The 20,569-nt window shown below is 33.8% G+C and overlaps 3 protein-coding genes and 1 long non-coding RNA gene across 5 annotated transcripts; 3 read left to right on the forward strand and 1 right to left on the reverse strand.

Moving 5' to 3' along the window:
• Positions 1-35: 35 nt before the first annotated feature.
• On the forward strand, positions 36-2,825 carry LOC105346262 (superoxide dismutase [Mn], mitochondrial-like). The gene is given in 4 exon segments (NM_001308918.1): positions 36-94; positions 1,025-1,227; positions 1,481-1,780; positions 2,433-2,825. Coding segments are annotated over 4 exon segments (678 nt in total). The 5' UTR covers positions 36-62; the 3' UTR covers positions 2,576-2,825.
• A 1,910-nt stretch (positions 2,826-4,735) lies between these two features.
• Positions 4,736-8,509, reverse strand: LOC105346246 (uncharacterized). Of its 2 annotated transcripts, XM_034475892.2 has the most exons (3): positions 8,393-8,509; positions 8,021-8,090; positions 4,736-6,638 (listed from the first exon to the last, which is right to left on the reverse strand). In XM_034475892.2, exons 2-3 carry the CDS (start codon positions 8,086-8,088, stop codon positions 5,651-5,653), a joined length of 1,056 nt encoding a protein of 351 aa, XP_034331783.2. In that variant the 5' UTR covers positions 8,089-8,090; positions 8,393-8,509; the 3' UTR covers positions 4,736-5,650. The 2 variants fall into 2 exon arrangements, with proteins under 2 accessions (XP_034331783.2, XP_065928465.1); XM_066072393.1 differs by lacking the exon at positions 8,021-8,090.
• Positions 8,510-10,228: 1,719 nt separating this feature from the next.
• LOC105346233 (uncharacterized) lies at positions 10,229-16,294 on the forward strand. The gene is made up of 9 exons (XM_020074527.3): positions 10,229-10,382; positions 11,064-11,513; positions 12,056-12,165; positions 12,412-12,523; positions 13,384-13,484; positions 14,096-14,154; positions 14,375-14,452; positions 14,863-14,944; positions 15,524-16,294. Exons 2-9 carry the CDS (start codon positions 11,069-11,071, stop codon positions 15,731-15,733), a joined length of 1,197 nt encoding a protein of 398 aa, XP_019930086.3. The 5' UTR covers positions 10,229-10,382; positions 11,064-11,068; the 3' UTR covers positions 15,734-16,294.
• Positions 16,295-17,709: 1,415 nt separating this feature from the next.
• LOC117690973 (uncharacterized) lies at positions 17,710-18,119 on the forward strand. The gene is made up of 2 exons (XR_010709286.1): positions 17,710-17,815; positions 18,034-18,119. It is a non-coding gene; the product is annotated as an uncharacterized lncRNA (long non-coding RNA).
• Positions 18,120-20,569: the final 2,450 nt, after the last annotated feature.

Raw genomic sequence — 20,569 nt, forward strand, 5'->3', positions numbered from 1 at the left:
TTTTCTTCGAGATTGTAAGGTCAAGGTTAAACTTCTGCTACGAACTAAATAAGAAAACGAACATGTTGTTATCCAAGGTTTCAGTGGCAAAATGGTAATGTCATGTGTTAATTTAATTCACTTTTTTAAAAATTTGCAATATATTTATGACTTTTAAGTTTGCAATTCTTTGGAAATTAAAAAAATTGACTAAACATGCTTAAAGGCATTTGTAAGTTTGGTTTAATTTGGTTTTGACCAGTAAATGGTAAGCTAACGTTATGCCATTTGCAAAGATTTAATTAGGATATAGACAAAATAGTATTTAATTCATTTTCTTGAAGCCAAAATCATGACTCTATTATTTATTGAAGAAATAAAGCAATAAATTGTATAATTTAATTCATTTTCTTGAAGCCAAAATCATGACTCTATTATTTATTGAAGAAATAAAGCAATAAATTGTATATATCTGTTGTTCAATTACTAACGTTATAGAGCTTGTTACAGTAATTTCTTTTTGTTTGTTAAAATGCATGGAACAATACTGGCCTGCCACCAATTTATGCCAAGTACTATTTCTTGCCGGTGCATTGTATAGTAATAATCTTACTTGTTGATAAAATGACGCAACAATGCACTGGCGAGAAATGTTTTTTGGTGAGAATTCTAAGGTCATGAGCTATTGAGATATCCAAGTATTCAAGATATAGATGGTAAAATACGTAAAAAGAAAAAGTAGTGGGGACTTACAAATCACTTCGACATATCCATTGTATTCAAGAATTAGTGTTCAAGTTATCGAAGTTCAACTGTCTATAGTTTAGCAGGGGACTTGCATATAATTTTTTTATTGCACAGATTGTGTCAAAACCTGTGACTGTGAGTAAGTGTATTCTTTATGACCAGTTTTGTATGCTTCATAGTAAAACAAAAACAAAAACCAAAAAAAACCAAAAAAAACCCCAAAACCAGGTACCTGCTCGGCCTCTTTATAATGACCTTTAAATTTCTGGTCTGAACTTTTGTTTATGAATTTTACCAGTGCTTTAACAAAGTCAATCAGTGCCCTGGGAGCGATGGGCATGAGGATGAAGCACACCTTACCAGATCTGCCCTATGACTACAATGCATTGGAACCGTACATCTCAGCTGACATCATGAAGCTCCATCACAGCAAACATCACCAGACCTATGTCAACAACCTCAACGTAGCTGAGGAGAAACTGGCAGAGGCAATGGAGAAAAGTAAATGAATGACCCAAGTTTTATTGCTGACCATATTCCCTAGACTTATAATCGTTAATTATTAAATTGAAAATCTATAATAAAATGCTGGATTTGCTTCTACGAGTATTTACATAGTAATTTCATAGGTCAGTACTGACATAATTGCTGAGCCCTGTTTCATAGAAAAGGGTTTTTTGTCATTCTTGACAATTAAGGGATAATGTGAAATACCACGGTAGCTGAAATTACACTGAACACTTTTTTTTTCCAGAGGATGTCAACAAAATCATTCAGTTGCAGGCAGCCATAAGATTTAATGGAGGGGGTCATTTGAACCACAGCATATTCTGGGAGACCCTCAGCCCTCAGGGAGGGGGAGAGCCCCAGGATGGGGCCCTTAAAGACTTGATCCTGGAGGAATTTGTCACATTCGATGCTTTGAAGAAAGCATTGACAGAAGCGTCTGTTGGGGTCCAAGGATCAGGATGGGGCTGGCTGGGCTATGACAAGGCAGCCCACTCTTTGAGGGTTGTTACATGTGCCAATCAAGATCCTCTTCTAGCTACAACAGGTGAGACAGAGTTGCATATGTTCATATACTTTTTGTACCATTTTCATGGTTGTGAGAAAATAAATTTGACTGTTTAAACTTTAATGGCAACATTTTAGAACACGTTCTAAATTATGGGTGATAATGCACACACTTTTGGATGAATAACTCTTGCTAGCTTACAAGTGTTGTTTGGTTTATTAGCTAATGGGTGACCCTCGAGTTTTAGCTCATAGGTGATATCTGTGATGTTAGCTTACGAATGAAATTGCATTATTTAGCTTATTAGTGACAGATGACAATAATTATTGAAGTCCTACAACATTGCACTCTATAGCTTATCAGCTACAGTGTATTTTAAGTGTATGTATTTGCTTACGCATAATGCCATGAGTGACAATGCACTTACTGGCTTATGGGTAAAATACAGGTTAGCTTATTGGTGGCCATGAATGTCCGTTGAAATTGTTAACTTAATTGTCATGGCAAGCTCCTGTTTATTAATGCATAATAAATTATACATGGGTGTGTTAAATTACTATCATACGCTGTAATAGGAAAAAATACATGCAATGAAGCATTCAGGCGGCAAAGTTATGCAGGTGGATGGGAAATTTCGTTTGCCAACAGGTTGGCAGTTTTGTGTTCACACCTGTCTGTTTACATTTTGTAGGTCTTTACCCTCTTTTTGGAATAGATGTTTGGGAACATGCTTATTATCTTCAATACAAGAATGTGCGACCAGACTATGTCAATGCCATATGGCACATCATCGACTGGAAGAGTGTCACTGAAAGATTCAAGGCGGCCTTGTAAGGCAAATCTGGAAAAAGCTAGATTTGTCTCCCTTTGAGCAAACTGAAAATTTAATGCATCTTATTTTGTTTTGGTGTAATAAGGCATTAATGGTGCAAGCGATGCAATTGATGTTGTTATAAGAAGTGTTCTCAGAGTGCTAATGTACAGGCACATTCCTTTTTATGACACAGTGGATTAAATTCATGTCAATATTTAAAAGTTTTGATTGTGTGCGATATATAGTGAAATAAAATATTGTATGACTTTATTGTTTTTGTAATTTCTATGATGACTGAAGCAAGCCAATTTTTGAAAGATTGTTTCAGGGTTACACTTACACATTTATAAAGTATTTAACATGGTTATACTGAAAGGGCAGGGATGTGCCTTAGTTCCTGCCATCTAGTTCCTTAAAAGTTAAAACACCAAGTTATATCTGATCACTTAAATTTTTAAGATAAGAGGAATGAAAGTGGCAACACAGAACACTGTAATCATGTTTTACTTTATATGGGTGTACTATATTAAATCATTGGTATGGAATCAGTATCTTCAAATGAACACAAGGCAAGATCTCAATTTTGACAGGCAAGGAGTGTGCACTGATCTTGAATCATGTTTTTAAGACCAAATGCCAAGGTCAGAGCAGATGTATGTTTAAAATCCTTGTCCAGAGCCCACTATTTTCCCCTGTATAGCTCTATCAACTATTCTACACCCATAGTATGGAAAGATTTCAGAGGACTTTGCTTTGACCTTAACCTTTGCCTTTCAAATTTAGTTCAAGATCATTTCACATCCTTGTTGAGAGTGCTTGAAAAATGATAGATGTGCAATACTCTTGAACTAAAGAGGTATAGCACCTTTTTCCATTATTTCGCCTACACCTGTGTTTGGATGGAAAGTACCTGTTACTAAAAATAGCTTCAGGTACCTACACATGTAGCTGTCGCAATATGATTTTCGAAACCTAGATACTGATTTTATAATGGTGTCTGTAAAAGCTCTTTCATCATAAATTAGGGAAACACTGTGTAAAATATCAGTTGATAATCTAAACTGTGATAAGTTACAGCAAAATGCAGTGGATCTACATGTAAGTATAGATAGAGTACATGTAAAGTGTTAATGAAGAGATATGTTTATATTGGGTGTGCTCATTCTAAAACTGAATTAAACAAAATATTTTGTTTAATAAAATCTAGAAGATTAGATACATGTAACTTATTAATAATCTCTCTATTCTTTTCATGTTTCAAATAAGTGAAAAATATTTACTACTTGGTGGATTTGATCCAGCGACCACAAAATCAAAAAGACATCCGCGTTACCACTAGGCCGCACATCCAACACTTCCACAAGATGTATTTCTATATATATGGCTATATACATAAATGTATTAGAAAAGATACCAATTGAAATATTTGTCTCATTTTCAGTATGAAGACCACGTTAAAACAAAACTAATTCAATGTCAAAGTGTACTAAAATACTTGTAGAGCATAATTTTAATCAGATTTCCTTGGTTAGAGTGGTTCAAATAGTCCAATATCCGATTTTTTATCGTATACTAGCTATTTTTCTATTTACAATGTATCCCTAACAAAACCTGAATATTTTAATGACGTCCTGTAAGATAATTCAGACTTTAGCTTTCATCATGGTAATTCTTTAACTTGCGTTTCTTTAAATATACATGTATCTTAACTAAATATTGTATAATATTGAAAATGTCTGATGTCTGCAAAAGTGATATATTATAGGCAAAATCTTATATCATGTGCACTATACCTCTTTGAAAGTCAGACATTAAGGTCATAGCAAAGTTCTCTAAAATGCTTTTCCTCATGTCCTTAATTAAAGCAGGGATGGTCATCATCTCAATGTCATTTAAGTTTAATCTATGGTTTTTCAAAGTGAGGAAGGTCTCATCAACTATGTTTCTGTAAAATTCAAAAAGATATTTCTAACATGTATGGCCCTGCCTCCTCAGATTTTGGACACCTATTCAGGTATTAGATATTATTGCATGCAAATCATTAAAGCAGATACATATGTGCACAGCACAAATGTCTCTGACACATAAATTTACAGTACTATAAGATTATCATAAATATTAATATACCAGGTAAATGTTAAAAAACTGCACAAACCAAACCAATAATTGAACAAGCACAGAAAAGTTACTCATCATTTATTTTGCAAACCCTGATGATGGTATCACAGGTATCATAATTATCTTTCTTTTAAAACTACTTCATGGAAATTTGAACAGCTGTATTTTGATAATTTTGAAATATATATAATATATTTTTGATTATTTACATGCATTTTTGACAAACTCTGTTGACATAAGAAATTGGTAAAATAAAACTTGGATTCCCGGCCACAAACCATAACTTGGTTTTAAACACTTTTAAAGACAGCGTAATTTTTAAAATATAATAACTAATACAAATCGCACAAAGATATATTTTAATCTTTAATTTCTGATTAAGGCAAGCAAAAAGAGAAATATACATTATCTTTTTAAAACTTTCAAAATCTTAAAAAGTCTAAAACTACAACTAAAAATCTAGCACTAAAATTTGATAATCTAATCTTAAATCTAAAACTACCACTAAATTTCAAGCACTACAGTTCATAAAGAAACTTATGTTTACAAACGTGAAAGCAAATGTAAGGATCATTGATGAACACATTTTTGACCATTCATAATACTTTTTACTTATCATGCTTATGCAATACCAGTAAGTTCTTTTAATCATGCAAAATATCCTCCACATCCTTTTTTCATTGCAATGCCAATATTAACTCATCTGCTTGAGTATGCAATACAAAGAAATCAAATCATCTCTGCCTCCACTCCTTCTAAACTTGAGACTGGTCAGTTATCAAAAGAGTACTTCTGCATACTTTAGCAAGTTCTTGGGTTGTTTCACATTTCCATATTCCATTCCAAGTCTATTGATCACTTATTCTGATTTGTCAGTAGTCATTACAAGTCAGGTTCATGATCACGTAAACACATTACCTTGTGGTCCTGTTTCCAGTGTTGCTTCTGGAACACTTGTTCTGATTGGTCGGCAGTCATTACAAGTTAGGTCCATGATCATGTAAACACATTACCTTGTGGCCCTGTTTCCAATGTTGCTTCTGGCAATGAGGAGAACAGTACCTTGACAACTTACACTGGCCGCAGTACAAAAACTTCTCATTCTGTGTCTCCAGCTTCCGACACGCAGGCGAAGAACAGAAGATGAAAACTTCCAAAAACTGATCAAGCTCTTCCATGAGTTTGTCTTTAGGAATCCATTCCTCAGGTTTCAATTGGCTATAAAAGCCGCTTGTGAGGATTCTTACATGGTCGTGGAATTGCAAGACGTCTTTTACTCCTTCCAAATCTATCTTTGATTTCTTCAGTTTCACCACATACACATTTAGTTCGTTTATTACATTGGACTTTAGAATAGACTTCCTTGCCTCTTTGTCACCAAGTTGCAGTAATGCTGCTAGAATTTTGGCACAGTAGGAAACGGCTTCAAGACAATAAATCCCAAAAGCTCCCTGTCGACACTTGATTTGTTGAAATATATGCCTGATGATTCCATGCTTCAGGTACGGAGCCACTAGTGTTGATTTTCCCACAATGATCATTCTATACAACACGATAAAACCCTTCCTAACAAGTTCTGGGTATTCTCTTTGTTCTAAAGCTGAGAAAATGACTGGGAGAAGATCGATCTTGTAGGTATTAATTCTCTTAATGAAGGCCACTGTTGTCAAGCACTCACTGAAAAATCCAATCACGTGCAGAAGGTGGGATACCCGATGCTCTCTACAACAGGCTTGTGGACTCTTGACCACCATGTAGATCAGTTTGTTGGCAGCTACCTCTCCGATACATTGAAGCACTTTCCAGTAGTTTAGGTAATGCTTATCCTTTAAACTAGCCCTCATTTTGTGCAGGGTTTCGTAAACGTCGCTCAAATTCCTGTAGTCCAATTCATCAATATATTTGCAGATGTCCGACACATAGCTCTCAATACTTCTTGTAGCAGCCATTTCACTTTCAAATTTACTAAAAAAAAAGAGAGGAAAAATTCTTAGACAGTCTTGAAAATTCATTCATCATGTTCATTACCAAGAATAAAGACAGTAACTTAATCATTTAAGGACACAGGCAACGTTCCTCAGTTTTTTGATAATTTCCCTTTTTAGATTATTTTTACTTATTTGTATTTACACCTGTTAATGCCCAAAAATTGAACGTGCATTACCAGGCTATTTTTTGAGTTAGAATATTTTGCCTTTTCTTCTTATAGCATGATATATGCATATTGAATGCATAAAAAAAAAAATCATAGAATGTATTTTCCATTGAAACAATATCTACAAATAGTAAATAATCATATCATATGAAAATATAATTTTTTAAATAACTTAGTGGAAATCTTCACATTGCCAAGATAGAAAAATAGTAAATAATGGAAGATAAGTAAATTGCGTCACAGAAAATGGTTTTTGTCTTGTTTGCTGCCAAAATAATTTCTAGGACCTACATTTCTCCATTAAAAACTATGAAACAAATAGGTGATATATTATGATAAAATTTCATAAAAGGCTAACTCTTTTTAGATGATCTTTTACTTTGACAATTGATTCAAAAATTTTATCTTTGAACTTATGTAGCATGCCATTCCATCTTTTAATAGCTGAATAGTCTTTGTGATTACTCCACTGCCATCAGAATTTGTTAACAAAACCATCATTGTAACATACTGGCGTGCAACCAGTTCTCGCCAGTACATTGTGATGTGATGTCATTTTATCAACACATAAAATTATAGACGAAAAATGACGTCACAATGTATTGGCGAGAAATTGTACTCGGCGAGAACTGGTTGTACACCAGTAAAGGACCAAAGAGTAAAATTGTTTATTGGTGCAATGGTACAATACCATACAACTTTCATTGAACTGTTGATGAGCTTATTATTTTAACATAATTTCAGTATTTCACTTTGAGGTTGATGAGGTTGTATCAAGTATTAAAAGGTAAACTTGGTGGTGTTTTTAGGTCAATAAAAGGAATGCACTATAGGAACATAGGCATGCTCTAAAAGAAGTTGTTTAAGACTGTATTCAAAATATTCATGCAACAAGATATTTACAAATCTTATGCAAACAAGTCATTATTTAAGTAGGTTTCCATAGTTTCTTATAGCAATGTTGAATTAGCCTAATGGCGTCACCTACCAAACTTGCCTATATAAGCTCTTGACTGTTGGTAGATTTGGTGATTTCATTTAAACTAATGGTCAACATTGGTTACCAATTTCTACCATGTGGAACCATGCATTTGTAGATTTGGTGACCCAACTTGCCGTTAGTAACAATCTGGTTAACTTTGAATGCACCTTCTATCTTGCTGTTATTCAAAGAGAATATTGATATACATACACGAAATAAAACCACCGTTTCAAAGCGTCCACAATATATGATATGAGACCTTGCAGTTCTCCTGCCATGCCTGCAAGTGATGAGGTAGACATCATATACGTCAGTATTTATAGACAAGTTTTGATGAGTGAAACTGTCAATTAATGTGTACAAAATATGTAAAATAGGGTGTATCATGCATCCCGTCAAATTATTTTCAATCAGCATTTGTTTAGCCAGGCTTGAACAGTAATCAAACAAATTCATCTCTTCAATAAGCTGTAAACCCAATTCGCTCGAAATGCTGCGAATGCTGTGATTTTCAAGGATAAAGATATATTTTTTTTAATCTGAAAGGTTATTATTATTAAACTTAATCATTTCTGGACCAACCTTGCAATCGTTGATGCTGTGCTGTGAGGAACCGGAAGTTTTCGTATCAAGTGTCAAGTTTTCGCGGGAAAAATGACCGTCGGCGGATCAAGGTCAGGCGTAGCTTATTTCTGTCCCGTCTTAAACTTCATTCATGGAAATCTTATGAAAATAATTTACTTGGCAAACTTTTATCATGAAAAACAAACGCATACCACGCACCCGGGTAATCTGACGTGGTTTACAGATTAGAAAGGGGGGGGGTGTTCTGAGGTATAATTTCGCAGGGGGATGGGGGGGGGGGGGGGGCGGTGGTCGCAGTACTGGTCTATACTAGGTAATTTGCGTTGAGGTTTATAAGTTTGGATTTTTCCAGAGTTGACTTATGAGGGCGTCTGGACAACCGACCCCCATCTTCAATACAGGTTTCAATACACATTCAAAAATAGAAAGTCTACGGGGATTTCGCATTTCGGATCAGCCATTAATAAGCCCGGATGATAACGTTGAAAAATTTCGCGAGGTATCCCGAGTACTTCCGAATGGAGAAAAGATGTAAACATTTCCCATTATAAATCTCCGTAAGAAATTTATTTTCGATCCTGTGAACTTTTAAGAGTGAAAAATGATAATTGTTCAATGAAGATATCTTGGATATTTTCCCTTTCATCGATTTCAACTGTATTTCTTTCACAGGTATGTGTATTTTTATTAAAATCATAAAAAAGTGATGGAAGCAATAACTTGGGACAGACTATACCTTCCCAATGAAATTCATAATGTTCATGAATAGGTTTAATTAAAGAATGGGAAGTAAATATAGGGGAAGAGGTAGTAAGGAAATTCACCCAAGGAAGGTGTAACCCTTTATATAAATCAGGTTTATTCCACAAGAAAATTCCCGTTTAGTTTAGAATGCCAGATTTTTTAATAGCTCACAGGCCTCTCTCTCTCTCTCTCTCTCTCTCTCTCTCTCTCTCTCTCTCTCTCTCTCTCTCTCTCTCTCTCTCTCTCTCTCTCTCTCTCTCTTACCCCCCCCCCCCCCCAAAAAAAATGTGAGATTAAAATGATACGCTATTGTTTAGTATTGTACGACATATTAAATGTAACAAGCACATATATAGTAACAGGAGGTGCGGGCCGGATATATAGATAGGGATAACTGCCTATGATATATTTATATACATTTGGTAACAATTACGTAATATCATGAAGACAACTGAGGCCTGAACAACCCCTCCCGAGAACTTTTTCTCATAACCGACATTTCTTAAACATACAGAAAAATTATTTCTGAAGGAGCTGGTCTCCCTATCCCACTTTTTTGGAGTATATGTAAAATTAAATTATTGGGTTACTGATACTACCCCCACCCCGCCACACATAGCAGAATAAGATTTTAAAGATTTGTGAATAGATTTTTTTGGTAATATTGTCAAGATTAAAAAAAAAATCAAAAATATTTTGTAGTAAACTTTCGTCAGTGAGCTCCTGTAAACATAGCGCCTCTCTCTCTCTCTCTCTCTCTCTCTCTCTCTCTCTCTCTCTCTCTCTCTCTCTCTCTCTCTCTCTCTCTCTCGTAATGAATAAGTACTCTCTTCATCCCTTAAGTAACACTTTTACGCTGTAGCGATCCTATTAACGTCTTTGCCAAAAAAATTGCCTTTTTTTTAAGTCTTAAATTCAAGAGTGGGAGGTAAAAATCGGAATCCTTAATTTCAGCTAGAGGAAGTAATTGATGCGTGTATTTATGAAATTGTAAAATTGAGGAAGTGTTTTTCAAAACAGAATAATGAGTAATTTTGCGTGTTATCCTTTTAAAAAAAAACATTAAACAAAGGACATGCCCTGATGCTTACTTTGATCACGTGATGACTATTGAAACCTTTCAACTGTCCGGTGCTCACTACCCCACGGTGGGTTTTCGTGAAACGTGATTTCGTTCCATAAATAGGAATGCAATTGTATAAAGCTGCACGCTGCAAATTGCAAGTACTAAAACTTGAATAAGGTAAGTGTTTTCTGCCAATTAAGTCCGAGGAAAAATATTCTGAAAGCAAACTTTTTGGCTGAAGCTACTTTCCTTCCTATTTATTAGGTTAAACGTGCTATTTTGCTACCCATTTTTAATCTTGATAATCATAATAGTTAAATATAAATATTTAAATTTAATAAATTTATCATCAAAAGATGATTTTTGAACCCATAGCGTTTCCTTAAAACCCGGAAAAGTTCAATTTATTTTCGATTTCCTTCATGATTTTACATTAATAAAGATGAGCTATTCTTAATCCTTTGAAACACCGCCGCATATAATAGTATTCACTTTGTGTCTATTTTGTGTGAAATTGGTTAAAAAAGCATTGCTTAACAAAACATTTTTATGTAATATTTTCATCCATTTTTTCTGCACTGATATGTTAATGAGAATACAGAAATCCATCAATTATTTGAATGGCTAATTTCTAATAACAACTCTTTAGTTAAATGTCATGTTGATATTATTTCTTCCTGTTTTAACAAACAGATAATCGATGCATAATGATGCAATAATTGCTATATATTAATAGCTCAGTCAGATCTTTTTGAACTGTGGTACATACACCAGGAATCAAATAAAAGTAATATCATCGATTTATAACATAAATCATAAAAACATTTTAAAATGTACATCCTTTTTATTAATTATAAGGCATTATGAATGGTGAAGAAATGCAAAAGATTTCATCAACGAACATTTGTGCGTCACGCAAGTGTCGTGCAATGAAAGTTGAAAACGTGCAAAACCCCGTATTCAGTGCCCAGTCCGACCAACTTAAGACTAAGTCGCCAGAGAAGATAGAAGTACTTTACTCTAGAGCAAATGGACACAAGGTTTTGGCACTTGGCTCCAGCAGCTCTACAAGTTTTTCCGGAAGTGAACCCGTAGAACACGACGAGGAAGCGGAAGTGAACCTGTCAAAAAGAGGCTCGTCTCGAGGACTCTCGGAGAGTTCCGGTTACACCGGATCCTTGGACAGAATACCTGATCCAGTCCTGGACAGGATTCCTTGTGATCCGGATGTTCCCATGATGGCTTATTTTCATAGAAATTCTAGAGCTAGCTCCAGTAGCACCACGTCAGATTTGTTTCCCTGGGAATGTGAGTACAAGAATTTGGATTGTGTTTTCCTGAATTCGCATTAATGGTTATATGGTTCGATTCGTTATTGTTCTATATTGCATTATGATAAATATATATGCAACCAATATAAGTGCATGTTATATATATTCTGTTCACAAATTATGTTAAATTTAAACTTCTTACTGAATTTTTTAAATGTTGTTATGAAGGAGTCAACTAATTGTAAAATTACGAAAGCAACTGCATGTTGTTGTTATAAGATACATACATATACAACAGTTTGTAAATGAAAATTAATATCTATCTGAGCACTCAGTTGCTCTTTGAACGACGTATATATTTACAATGTAGTATCAACACTGAACAGCAAAAAGGATTTTCTGTCTTTGATCTAATATTAAGTAAGTGTTTTCTCATAGGGCTTTTCAAATTTGCAATGAGGCCTTTACAACGTAATTATATTTCGAGACTTATCATAGAATAGTTTATCTTTATACTTTTTATCGGAAGTGTTCAACAAAACAAAAATGTGTTTGACTTTAAGCTTTTATCCTATAAAGGTTCGACCTGCAAAATGTTTAGAGATACAGCTGCATCCAAAGAAACGATGGAGTTCTGGAGCGAGGTTGAATCTCCAAGTCAAAACAACACAAAAAGTTGCCATTCCAAGGTTCATGTATTGCCTGAATATATTATTTGAGAAGAAATGTAGCTTTCAAAGATTACTGTTCATTTAGACGATACACATTGGAATATTGTTTAGCGGTGGGGGTCTGAGGCCTATACTTTAAAAATTTACTATTTAAATTTGATATGTTTGATTATTCCGAGGGGAGGGGAAGTCTCCCCCCCCCCCCCCCCCCCCGGAATAAGCACATGTACAAAAACCTTACATATAGATATTATATTTTTTCAGTTTTGGATAAGATTTTATGAAAAATTAAAAGAAAAATTCCCTAAAGAAGATGGACTGAACAGTAAACAAACCAAGTTCCTCTTGAAGACATTGCTCGAAGTGTGTGATGACGGTATGTGTCTAAGTAAAATCACTCAAGAAAACTAGTTACAACCATTTTAACAAGGCCTTGGACTTTCAATAGGACGTATCTATCTATTTCCTGCGTCAAAACAAGTTAAAATGACGCTGGTTTCAAGTGAAATATACACTGATTGCGTAGTCATAGCTCAAAAGCCAGGCAAATCTTGTTGATTTCAAAGAGCAACGGCTGTGTGGCCTACAATGAAATACATAGGCCTACGTCACAATGCTGTTTGACACCAACTAACTTAAGTCCAACCTCTTGTTAAAATGGTTCTATATACACTGCTACATGTACTTCTGTAAACCAACTTGTTTTCGCGACAACTTTATATCGCGATTTAACAGAAGTAAACTGGTTCGCGACGACTTTTTTCGCGATCAAGTTTTATTTACACTTCAGAAGTCTTTACACCCATACAGCAAAAGCTGCTTCACGGAGAGAAATATTCGTGACGACGAGCTAAGCTCTAGCAAACCTCGCGAATGTATCTCGCACGTGAATGAAGTTGGTTTACAGTATACAGCTCAGTAATATACAAACTTCGTATAACGATGTGAAGTTTGATAAACAAGATATTTCCTTTCGCTATAAAGAAATATACAGATAATGACCAACATTGGCAGAAGTCTAGATTATATAAAAACTATTAACAAACGTGGGGTACATATGCATTTTTCCTGAAAACATATATTTAGATTCATAAATTGGTAACATGGTGTGTCGTATCAAATGTAAGTTTAAAATGATAGCATTTTTAGTTCTAAATTTGTTTTTATTAAATATTCAATGTTCAAGCATTACATTTAATATTAATTACTTAGTTTTTAAAATTCTTGATTTTACAGTGGAAGGAATTGTCGAGTTGTCCAGGTTCTTGAAGATCGTCAGGTTTTTTGGTCCAGTTAAAAACGATGGCGACTCTGGAAGGTGCTGTCTCGTTAAACATGTAAGAAAAAAATCTTAAGTTAAAGTAAATGAATATCATTCATACTGTAATAAACATTTACTGCTAGTAGGCTAATGTTGTTCTAAACGACTTCATTCATAGCATATATAACTCATTATAAGTTAACAATGCAATGCAACTGAAGAAGACTGAAGAATGTAAAAACAGGCAATTGGAGCGTACTGCATAATCATAGGCAATCCGTGACTCCGAATGTCGACTTATGTGCATGTTCAATATGGGTTTCCAGAAATTTCCGTGAAAGATTTTTTTTCATTAGGACGAACTAATTATGAAAATAAACTAACCGTTTAGAAATTAATTTCTTGACTATCTGTCGATTAATCTTGACCAAACATAAACTTGATTTGTAGTTTCTCACAATAAAGCTTCACAGCAAGTTTCAAATTAATTCACCAAACCATAACAAAAAAGTCTGGAGAACCAAATCGGGAGAGAATGATCGACAGTCAGACGAAAATACAGTGATATAAAGGCCATAGCCCCCGGGTTTCACCGATATGGGACTAATAACAATTTATGTAATCCTAATTTGGAAACTTTCTTTATCTTTCCTCAAACTCAATGAGATAATATCTATATTATTACAGCTTCATGATATCATGCAGAAATCTGTACAAAAAGACGCTACAACCAAAGAGAGAGTGAGGTACAGTAACTGTTACTGAAAGTGAATCTGTGTACAAAGAAAATCTATAAGCAAATAAACATGATTACCATGCATATCCCAGAAACACATTCTCTGTGTGATTAAACATAATGGTTTTACGGAAATTTTATTCATTAAGAAACTTCTCGTATTAAACCTTACAAGATAGACAAAGAAATTTAAAACTTTTACTCAGCGGAATATTCCATATCTTCTGTAGCTGGTTTGCCGGTGAAATGTCCAGAACTGAAGCCGATAGTTTACTCCGAAACCAGAGAAACTGCACTTTCTTAGTCAGGTAGTTGATACATCACAGACGGATACTACTAAGGAGGGTTCGAAAGCCGTGGCCATTTTTAAACTATATATATCTCCTTTTGAAGAAGAGCTCTTGATGAATATCTGAGAAAACGTTCATAAAGCTAAAATATATTGAATTTTTTTTTTACTAAATGACAATTCATGGCTAAAATTATAATATCTAACCTTTTTAGGTAGATTTGTTGACCATTTAGCTATACCCAAAAATATGATTTGTGAAATGAAACAAACATGAATGAAATAAACCTTTTCATCTTTATGTAATCTGTAGTTCTAAATGCTAAACAGAATCCATCAAAGTAGGACCCAAAGTGGGATTTAATCGGATTTCCCCTCCCCCCCCCCCAAAAAAAAATAAAAATATTTTAATTGCTTTTGTTTCATCAGAATGAGTCAGAGCGGGTCAGACAATGGTGACTTTGTGGTATCAGTGGTAGATGGAGAGGAGTGTGTCCACTTTGAAATAGAGGCAAGTCAAATATTTAACAGCCAGTTGAAATAATGTTTACCGAAGCAGAGTCGACTGTAACTTTAGAACAATATTGGTTGCATGTTTTTTATTGTAAAATTTAAACACAGTATAGGTAACCTAATGACAATAAAAATGTTGGTTCATTGTTTGTCCGTGTGAATTACTGGGTTACAGTGACTGATTGAAGCATTCAAAGAATATTGTCGTCCAACTTAAATTTGGTTGATCTATTTTACATTACAGAAATCTTTCTTTTCCAAAAATGTAACGATTAGATATAAGGTGTTTTAAGTAACATATGCAGAACATCGCCCCTAACTATGGTCAAAGTGTTCTGCTAGTATCTGCTAAAGTATACGGAATATTTTGGTTCATGAATTGCTAGAAAGTTTAAACCGTGCATATTTGAATTGTCATAATAGCACGAGTTTACGGGGAAAACTGCACAAAAAGACAGCAAAACGCAGTTCATTTTGCTTTAGATCAAGCGACTGGTAACAGTTTTCCTTGCACATGGTTTCTTTCAGCATGAAAGAAATTTCAACATCTCTATTTTTATTTTTACTCTCTCAATAGGGTAATCCCATGGAGTCGGCAAAGAGTCCAGACTTAAACTGCCACCTGCGTTTCCTGGGGAGGACCTACCGGACGCTCCCTGAGGTCATAGGGGACCTCCGGACCACGCCCCTACATGACGAGGACAGCGGCGAGGATATCTGGTGTAGGCGAATCTGTCCAAACCTTCCCTTCAACAACGTCATGACCCCGTATAAGCGCACGAAATGAAAAATGTTCCGGACACTTTCTACTATCTACGAATGATACATGGAATATTGATCACTGTTTTATAAAGTGCATGGAATACATACAGTGTTATAGCTTTTTATTTTTGAAAAATATTCATAATCCAAAAGGCTATGGTAAAAAAAACTTTAAATTCTATGGGCTCCACGTAATTAAAGAAGTTTCTAGGTATTTCTAGAATATTCAAACATTGCACGTAAAAAAAATCTTGATTTTTAAAGGTTTTTTATATTATATGTAAAACTGAAGAATCTGTCCAGCCCTTCCATAATAATGTTATGATCCGGAATTAGCGATCTAAATGAATGAACGGTTCGGACACCGTTTATCTATGCTACACCAAATATAATTTAATTGTCTTGTTATCATACTTCAAATATACTTAATCCCTCGGGCTCCACACAAGTATGAACATTTCTAGGTATTTCTGGTATATTTAAAACGGTATATCCAGAGCCTTATATGAAGTAGGTAAAATGAGAGATTAGGGATACTCATAATTATATGTTTTTTATATTTGTTATGTGAATTAAAAATATTCAACGAAGGAGTGGTGTTTTTTGTTTTGCAAATTCAAAGTGAATGCATGTTATTATATTTGGAACAAAATTGCTATCTTTTTTTTTCTTTTTGCTCAAGGACGCATGCAATTTAAAGATGGCACATTTACTTATCGGTAGCACGGCCGTGAAATATTATTGTTGTTTATCCAAGCAATATATTTGTGGTTAGTATGTGTGTTAACTGATTAGTTTACTGGTCTGTTGCGTGGTTTGTTAGCTCATATTTAGGAAGGACTTGCTCGTTGCATATAATATACGTACTGAAAATGATTTGATGTGTTCCCATGTAAACACTTTATAGTAGAGAGAGAGAGAGAGAGAGAGAGAGAGAGTATTGAATTTTTTTAACCAATAAACGCACTGTTTGTTTGTTTATTTTCATATCAATGTTTTTTATTACAAAATAAAAACGTACATCATATCCTATTTGATGCATAGTGTTTACATTGTAATTTAATGAATAATTCATATATTAGAATTTGTTTTCATTTAAATCGCACAAAAAAGGAATTGATACCTATATTTAAAGTAAACTATAGGATTTGTGCACAAATCTGAATTGATACTTTTAAAAATGTATCAATCAAATATCTTTTTAATGCATTGAATACATGCTAAAACGAATTTGATGCCATGCCAGAATGAAAATCAAATGTCGCTCACATGAGTTTTTATGAAAATAACTTTTCTACATGGTTTCAAGGTCAGTCGGGCTATAAAAAGACACACGTCGACACATATAATGCATTCTGTTACTTTCGCTCCATTTATCAACACGTAGTTGACAGGGAGGCCTTTCCAAACATTATTCTTATTGCTTGTTTTTTGTGAAAACTAATGATGATAACTAATGAAAATCATCATTAACAGATTAACCTTTGACCCCAACACTTGTTGACAGGAAACGCAACACGCAATTTCAAACATGGAAGTGTAGTGTACAGAATTTAACTCGATCGTTAGAAGAAGTCCTATTGCTCATCTTTGAATAAAGGAAGAATAGAACGTCGCGTTAAAATATTTCTCACCCTGACACATTTCATATCCCTTTTTGATTGCAAATCCAAAACACATGACTATTATTATTGAATCAATTTTTTAAAAGTTAAAATTATTACAGAAATATATCTTTATTTCATAAATATCTTTATATCATAACAAAAAATATTTAAATAAATTTCGAAAAAAAGATACTTTTGGGAAAAACAAAAACAAGACGAAACCCAGCGAAAATATTTATATACATGTACATGTTTATTGTAAATAAAATTGAAACGCAATTCAGCGAAAGTATTTTGTTACAATGTAATATGAATTTGTCTTGCGTGGAATGCTGTGTGTCATAATGTAAATAAAAATAATTAAAATTGAAATTTGCAACACGCATCTTGTACGCGGAACCATTTTTCATTTTTGAAGAAATTCGAATAAATACCGAAAATCCACGTGATATCTTCATTTCTTTCAGTATTTTAGAGGACGAAGAATCATGATAACTTGGGTAAGTCTTTGAGATTTTAAATTATAGAATATATTTTTATTTAAACACAAGGCAATGATTCGTAACTTAAAAGTAACTGTTAAAAATATATTCAAGGAACAGGAGAGAATGAAATCATGAAATCATACTATTGATCTGCGAATTTATTAATATTAAAAGATAAACAAAACATTGCGTGCTAACGGTGGAAATAAATATCATATTTTTGTATATTGCAGGGTATTTTATTGTCCGTCCTCTCTGTCACTGTCTCTCTGACATCCGGGTATCTAAAACATCCGTCAGAGGACTGCGAGGACTACTGCCTCCCAGAAAAAACAACGTGTAGCGTCACGTGTAGACGGAATCATCTGTTCAACAAACTTAGATTTTTTGACTGTTCAAGATTGTGCAAATCCTCGTTCTTAAAATGCTGTGACAAGTGTAACCAAAATGCACAACGGAAGAAACTCTCTTGGCAAAACAGGACTCAAAACAAACAAATTCACACCATACAAGGAGAGATTAAAGGCCCAAATGTCAATAAAGGTGAAACCACCAATATTGGAAAAGCACTGACCAATCAGACCAGTGGCACGCAGGGACTGGCCAATCATACACAAGTCAAAGAAGCACATAGTAATTCAACCACTGCTACGCAAGAGCCATCCCAACAACTGCATTCATGGACAACGATGAATCCGACATTGATGCGACAACAGCCGATGCCACCGGGAAAAGCGTGTTTGATCGTGTGTACCGCGGAGCGGTACACTTGTCAGAGGGAGTGTCAGTTGACCCCATACGATTTTGGGTGTATGCCTGAATGTGACGTTGATTACTATGACTGTGAACGAGATTGTCAAATTCAGGCACGTTATCACAGACATCCGTTTGGACGCTGAAGAAAATTCATTTGTGTAATATGTAATGAACATTTTTTTTTATTTAAAAATTTTAATATTTGTTATTAATATATGATGTTTGTCTACCAACAAGCTTATGGAAAAGTGTCTCTCAAGCGTTGTTAATTGAGTGAATAAATTTTTGTCCCAAAAAAATATGGTCATTATGGTTTTTTTCTATTTTACAAAACCAGAATCTTTGACGCAAAATTAGAATATCAAGGATACATCTGTCTACAGAGTTCCAAAAATGTACATGCATTTGTGATTAATCGCTGTGGTCTAGAAAAACATTATCTACTGTTAAAGGCTTTCATAAAATATCAACCAGTATTAGATTATATTTTAAGTTTTTAAAACCAGTATTGAGTGGGATTCACATTCAGTCTATAACCATTATAAAAGAATACTTTTTCTGGCGCATTATCTTTTCTGGTATGCATCATAGATTAACATTTTTGTGAGAATCATATGGTCATGATATACTGTAGGTTGAGAAAGATTTATGATGCGGTGTTTATAGTACATGTGTCGTCACTTAAAATGGAGCTAAGCTGAAAAGAAAACAATGGTATTTTAAAAAAATATTTGAAGTCTTAATGTCATTGCATGGCGATGACAGTTTATGATCGTTCTGAAGTGAGAATAAATAACTTAATTAATAACTGGGATAGAAGATAGTTGACGTAATAAATTGATATTTTTGAAAGTCTGATTTTTCTTATACTGAACCAAAACAACACATCTGGCTGTATTCTTAATGTTTTTTAATATCTATATTGTAAAAGTAAACGACGAATAGGTAATTGAATGCCGAAATGGTTATCCCTTCAAGTTTGTCGCATTTTTAATTTCAAAAATAAAGTTTGAACATCATCTGGTCATTAGAAATCGCCACAAAACATGATTATTCTGACGAAAGAGTTGTCTTGTTTAATAGGTGACAACCGCAGTTTAACAACAGATTCGTCGTCAATCAAATATTACAAACCTCTATTACTTAAAATGACTTATTCTTGAATTATTTCTAAATCAACAAACATGTTCATTTTCGAGAAATTCCTTACCTTGTCATTTAAAAAAAAAAGACTTATTTGTATTTGATGAAATGAAATGAATAAAAACGATGTTACCTAACGTAAAAAGTTGGAAAAACATATTAATCATTATTCACGAAAAAAAAGAAGAAAATTAAATGAAAAACACTAAAATGTGCTATTGACTTGCACATTTTCGGAAATATTTGGCTTACTTGACATATTTCACATACTTAAAATAAAATATTATATATATGTAAGCATACAATTTAATGTTTATAGTACATCTGTCATCTACTAGAAAAGAGCTGTTATAAAAATAAAATGTTATTAATTAGAAATTAATATCTTAATGTCCTTTCATGGTAATGACTTCATGTATTATGACTTCGCTTATGATAATCATGAAATAAGAAGGAATAATTTACTCATTCACTGCGAAACGAATATCATTGATATCATAAATTGCAATTTTTTGAAATTCTGATTGTCTAAAGATACTCGATCAACACAGAAAATCTGGCTGATTTTTCGAAATTTCTTAATGTCTATGCTTTTATAGGGTTTTAAACGGTAAATTATTATATAAAACAGATGTCGAAAAGCTCATGTATTCAATTGATCGCATTTTATTTTCATTCAGATTTAACTTTTCATCATTATTAAACGCTGCATAAAATGATTTCTTTGTCTGAAGTAACAATTGTTTTGTAAAATAGGTAACAAAATTATGTTAAGAAAAGTTGCGCAATCAAGAAAATCCCACACCTTTATTCCCATAAATCACTTTTACCTGGAAAAAGTTTCTATTTGAGGGGCTCACGTCATCTTAA

This window comes from Magallana gigas, chromosome 9 (assembly GCF_963853765.1).
Source record: "Magallana gigas chromosome 9, xbMagGiga1.1, whole genome shotgun sequence".
NCBI lineage: Eukaryota > Metazoa > Mollusca > Bivalvia > Ostreida > Ostreidae > Magallana > Magallana gigas.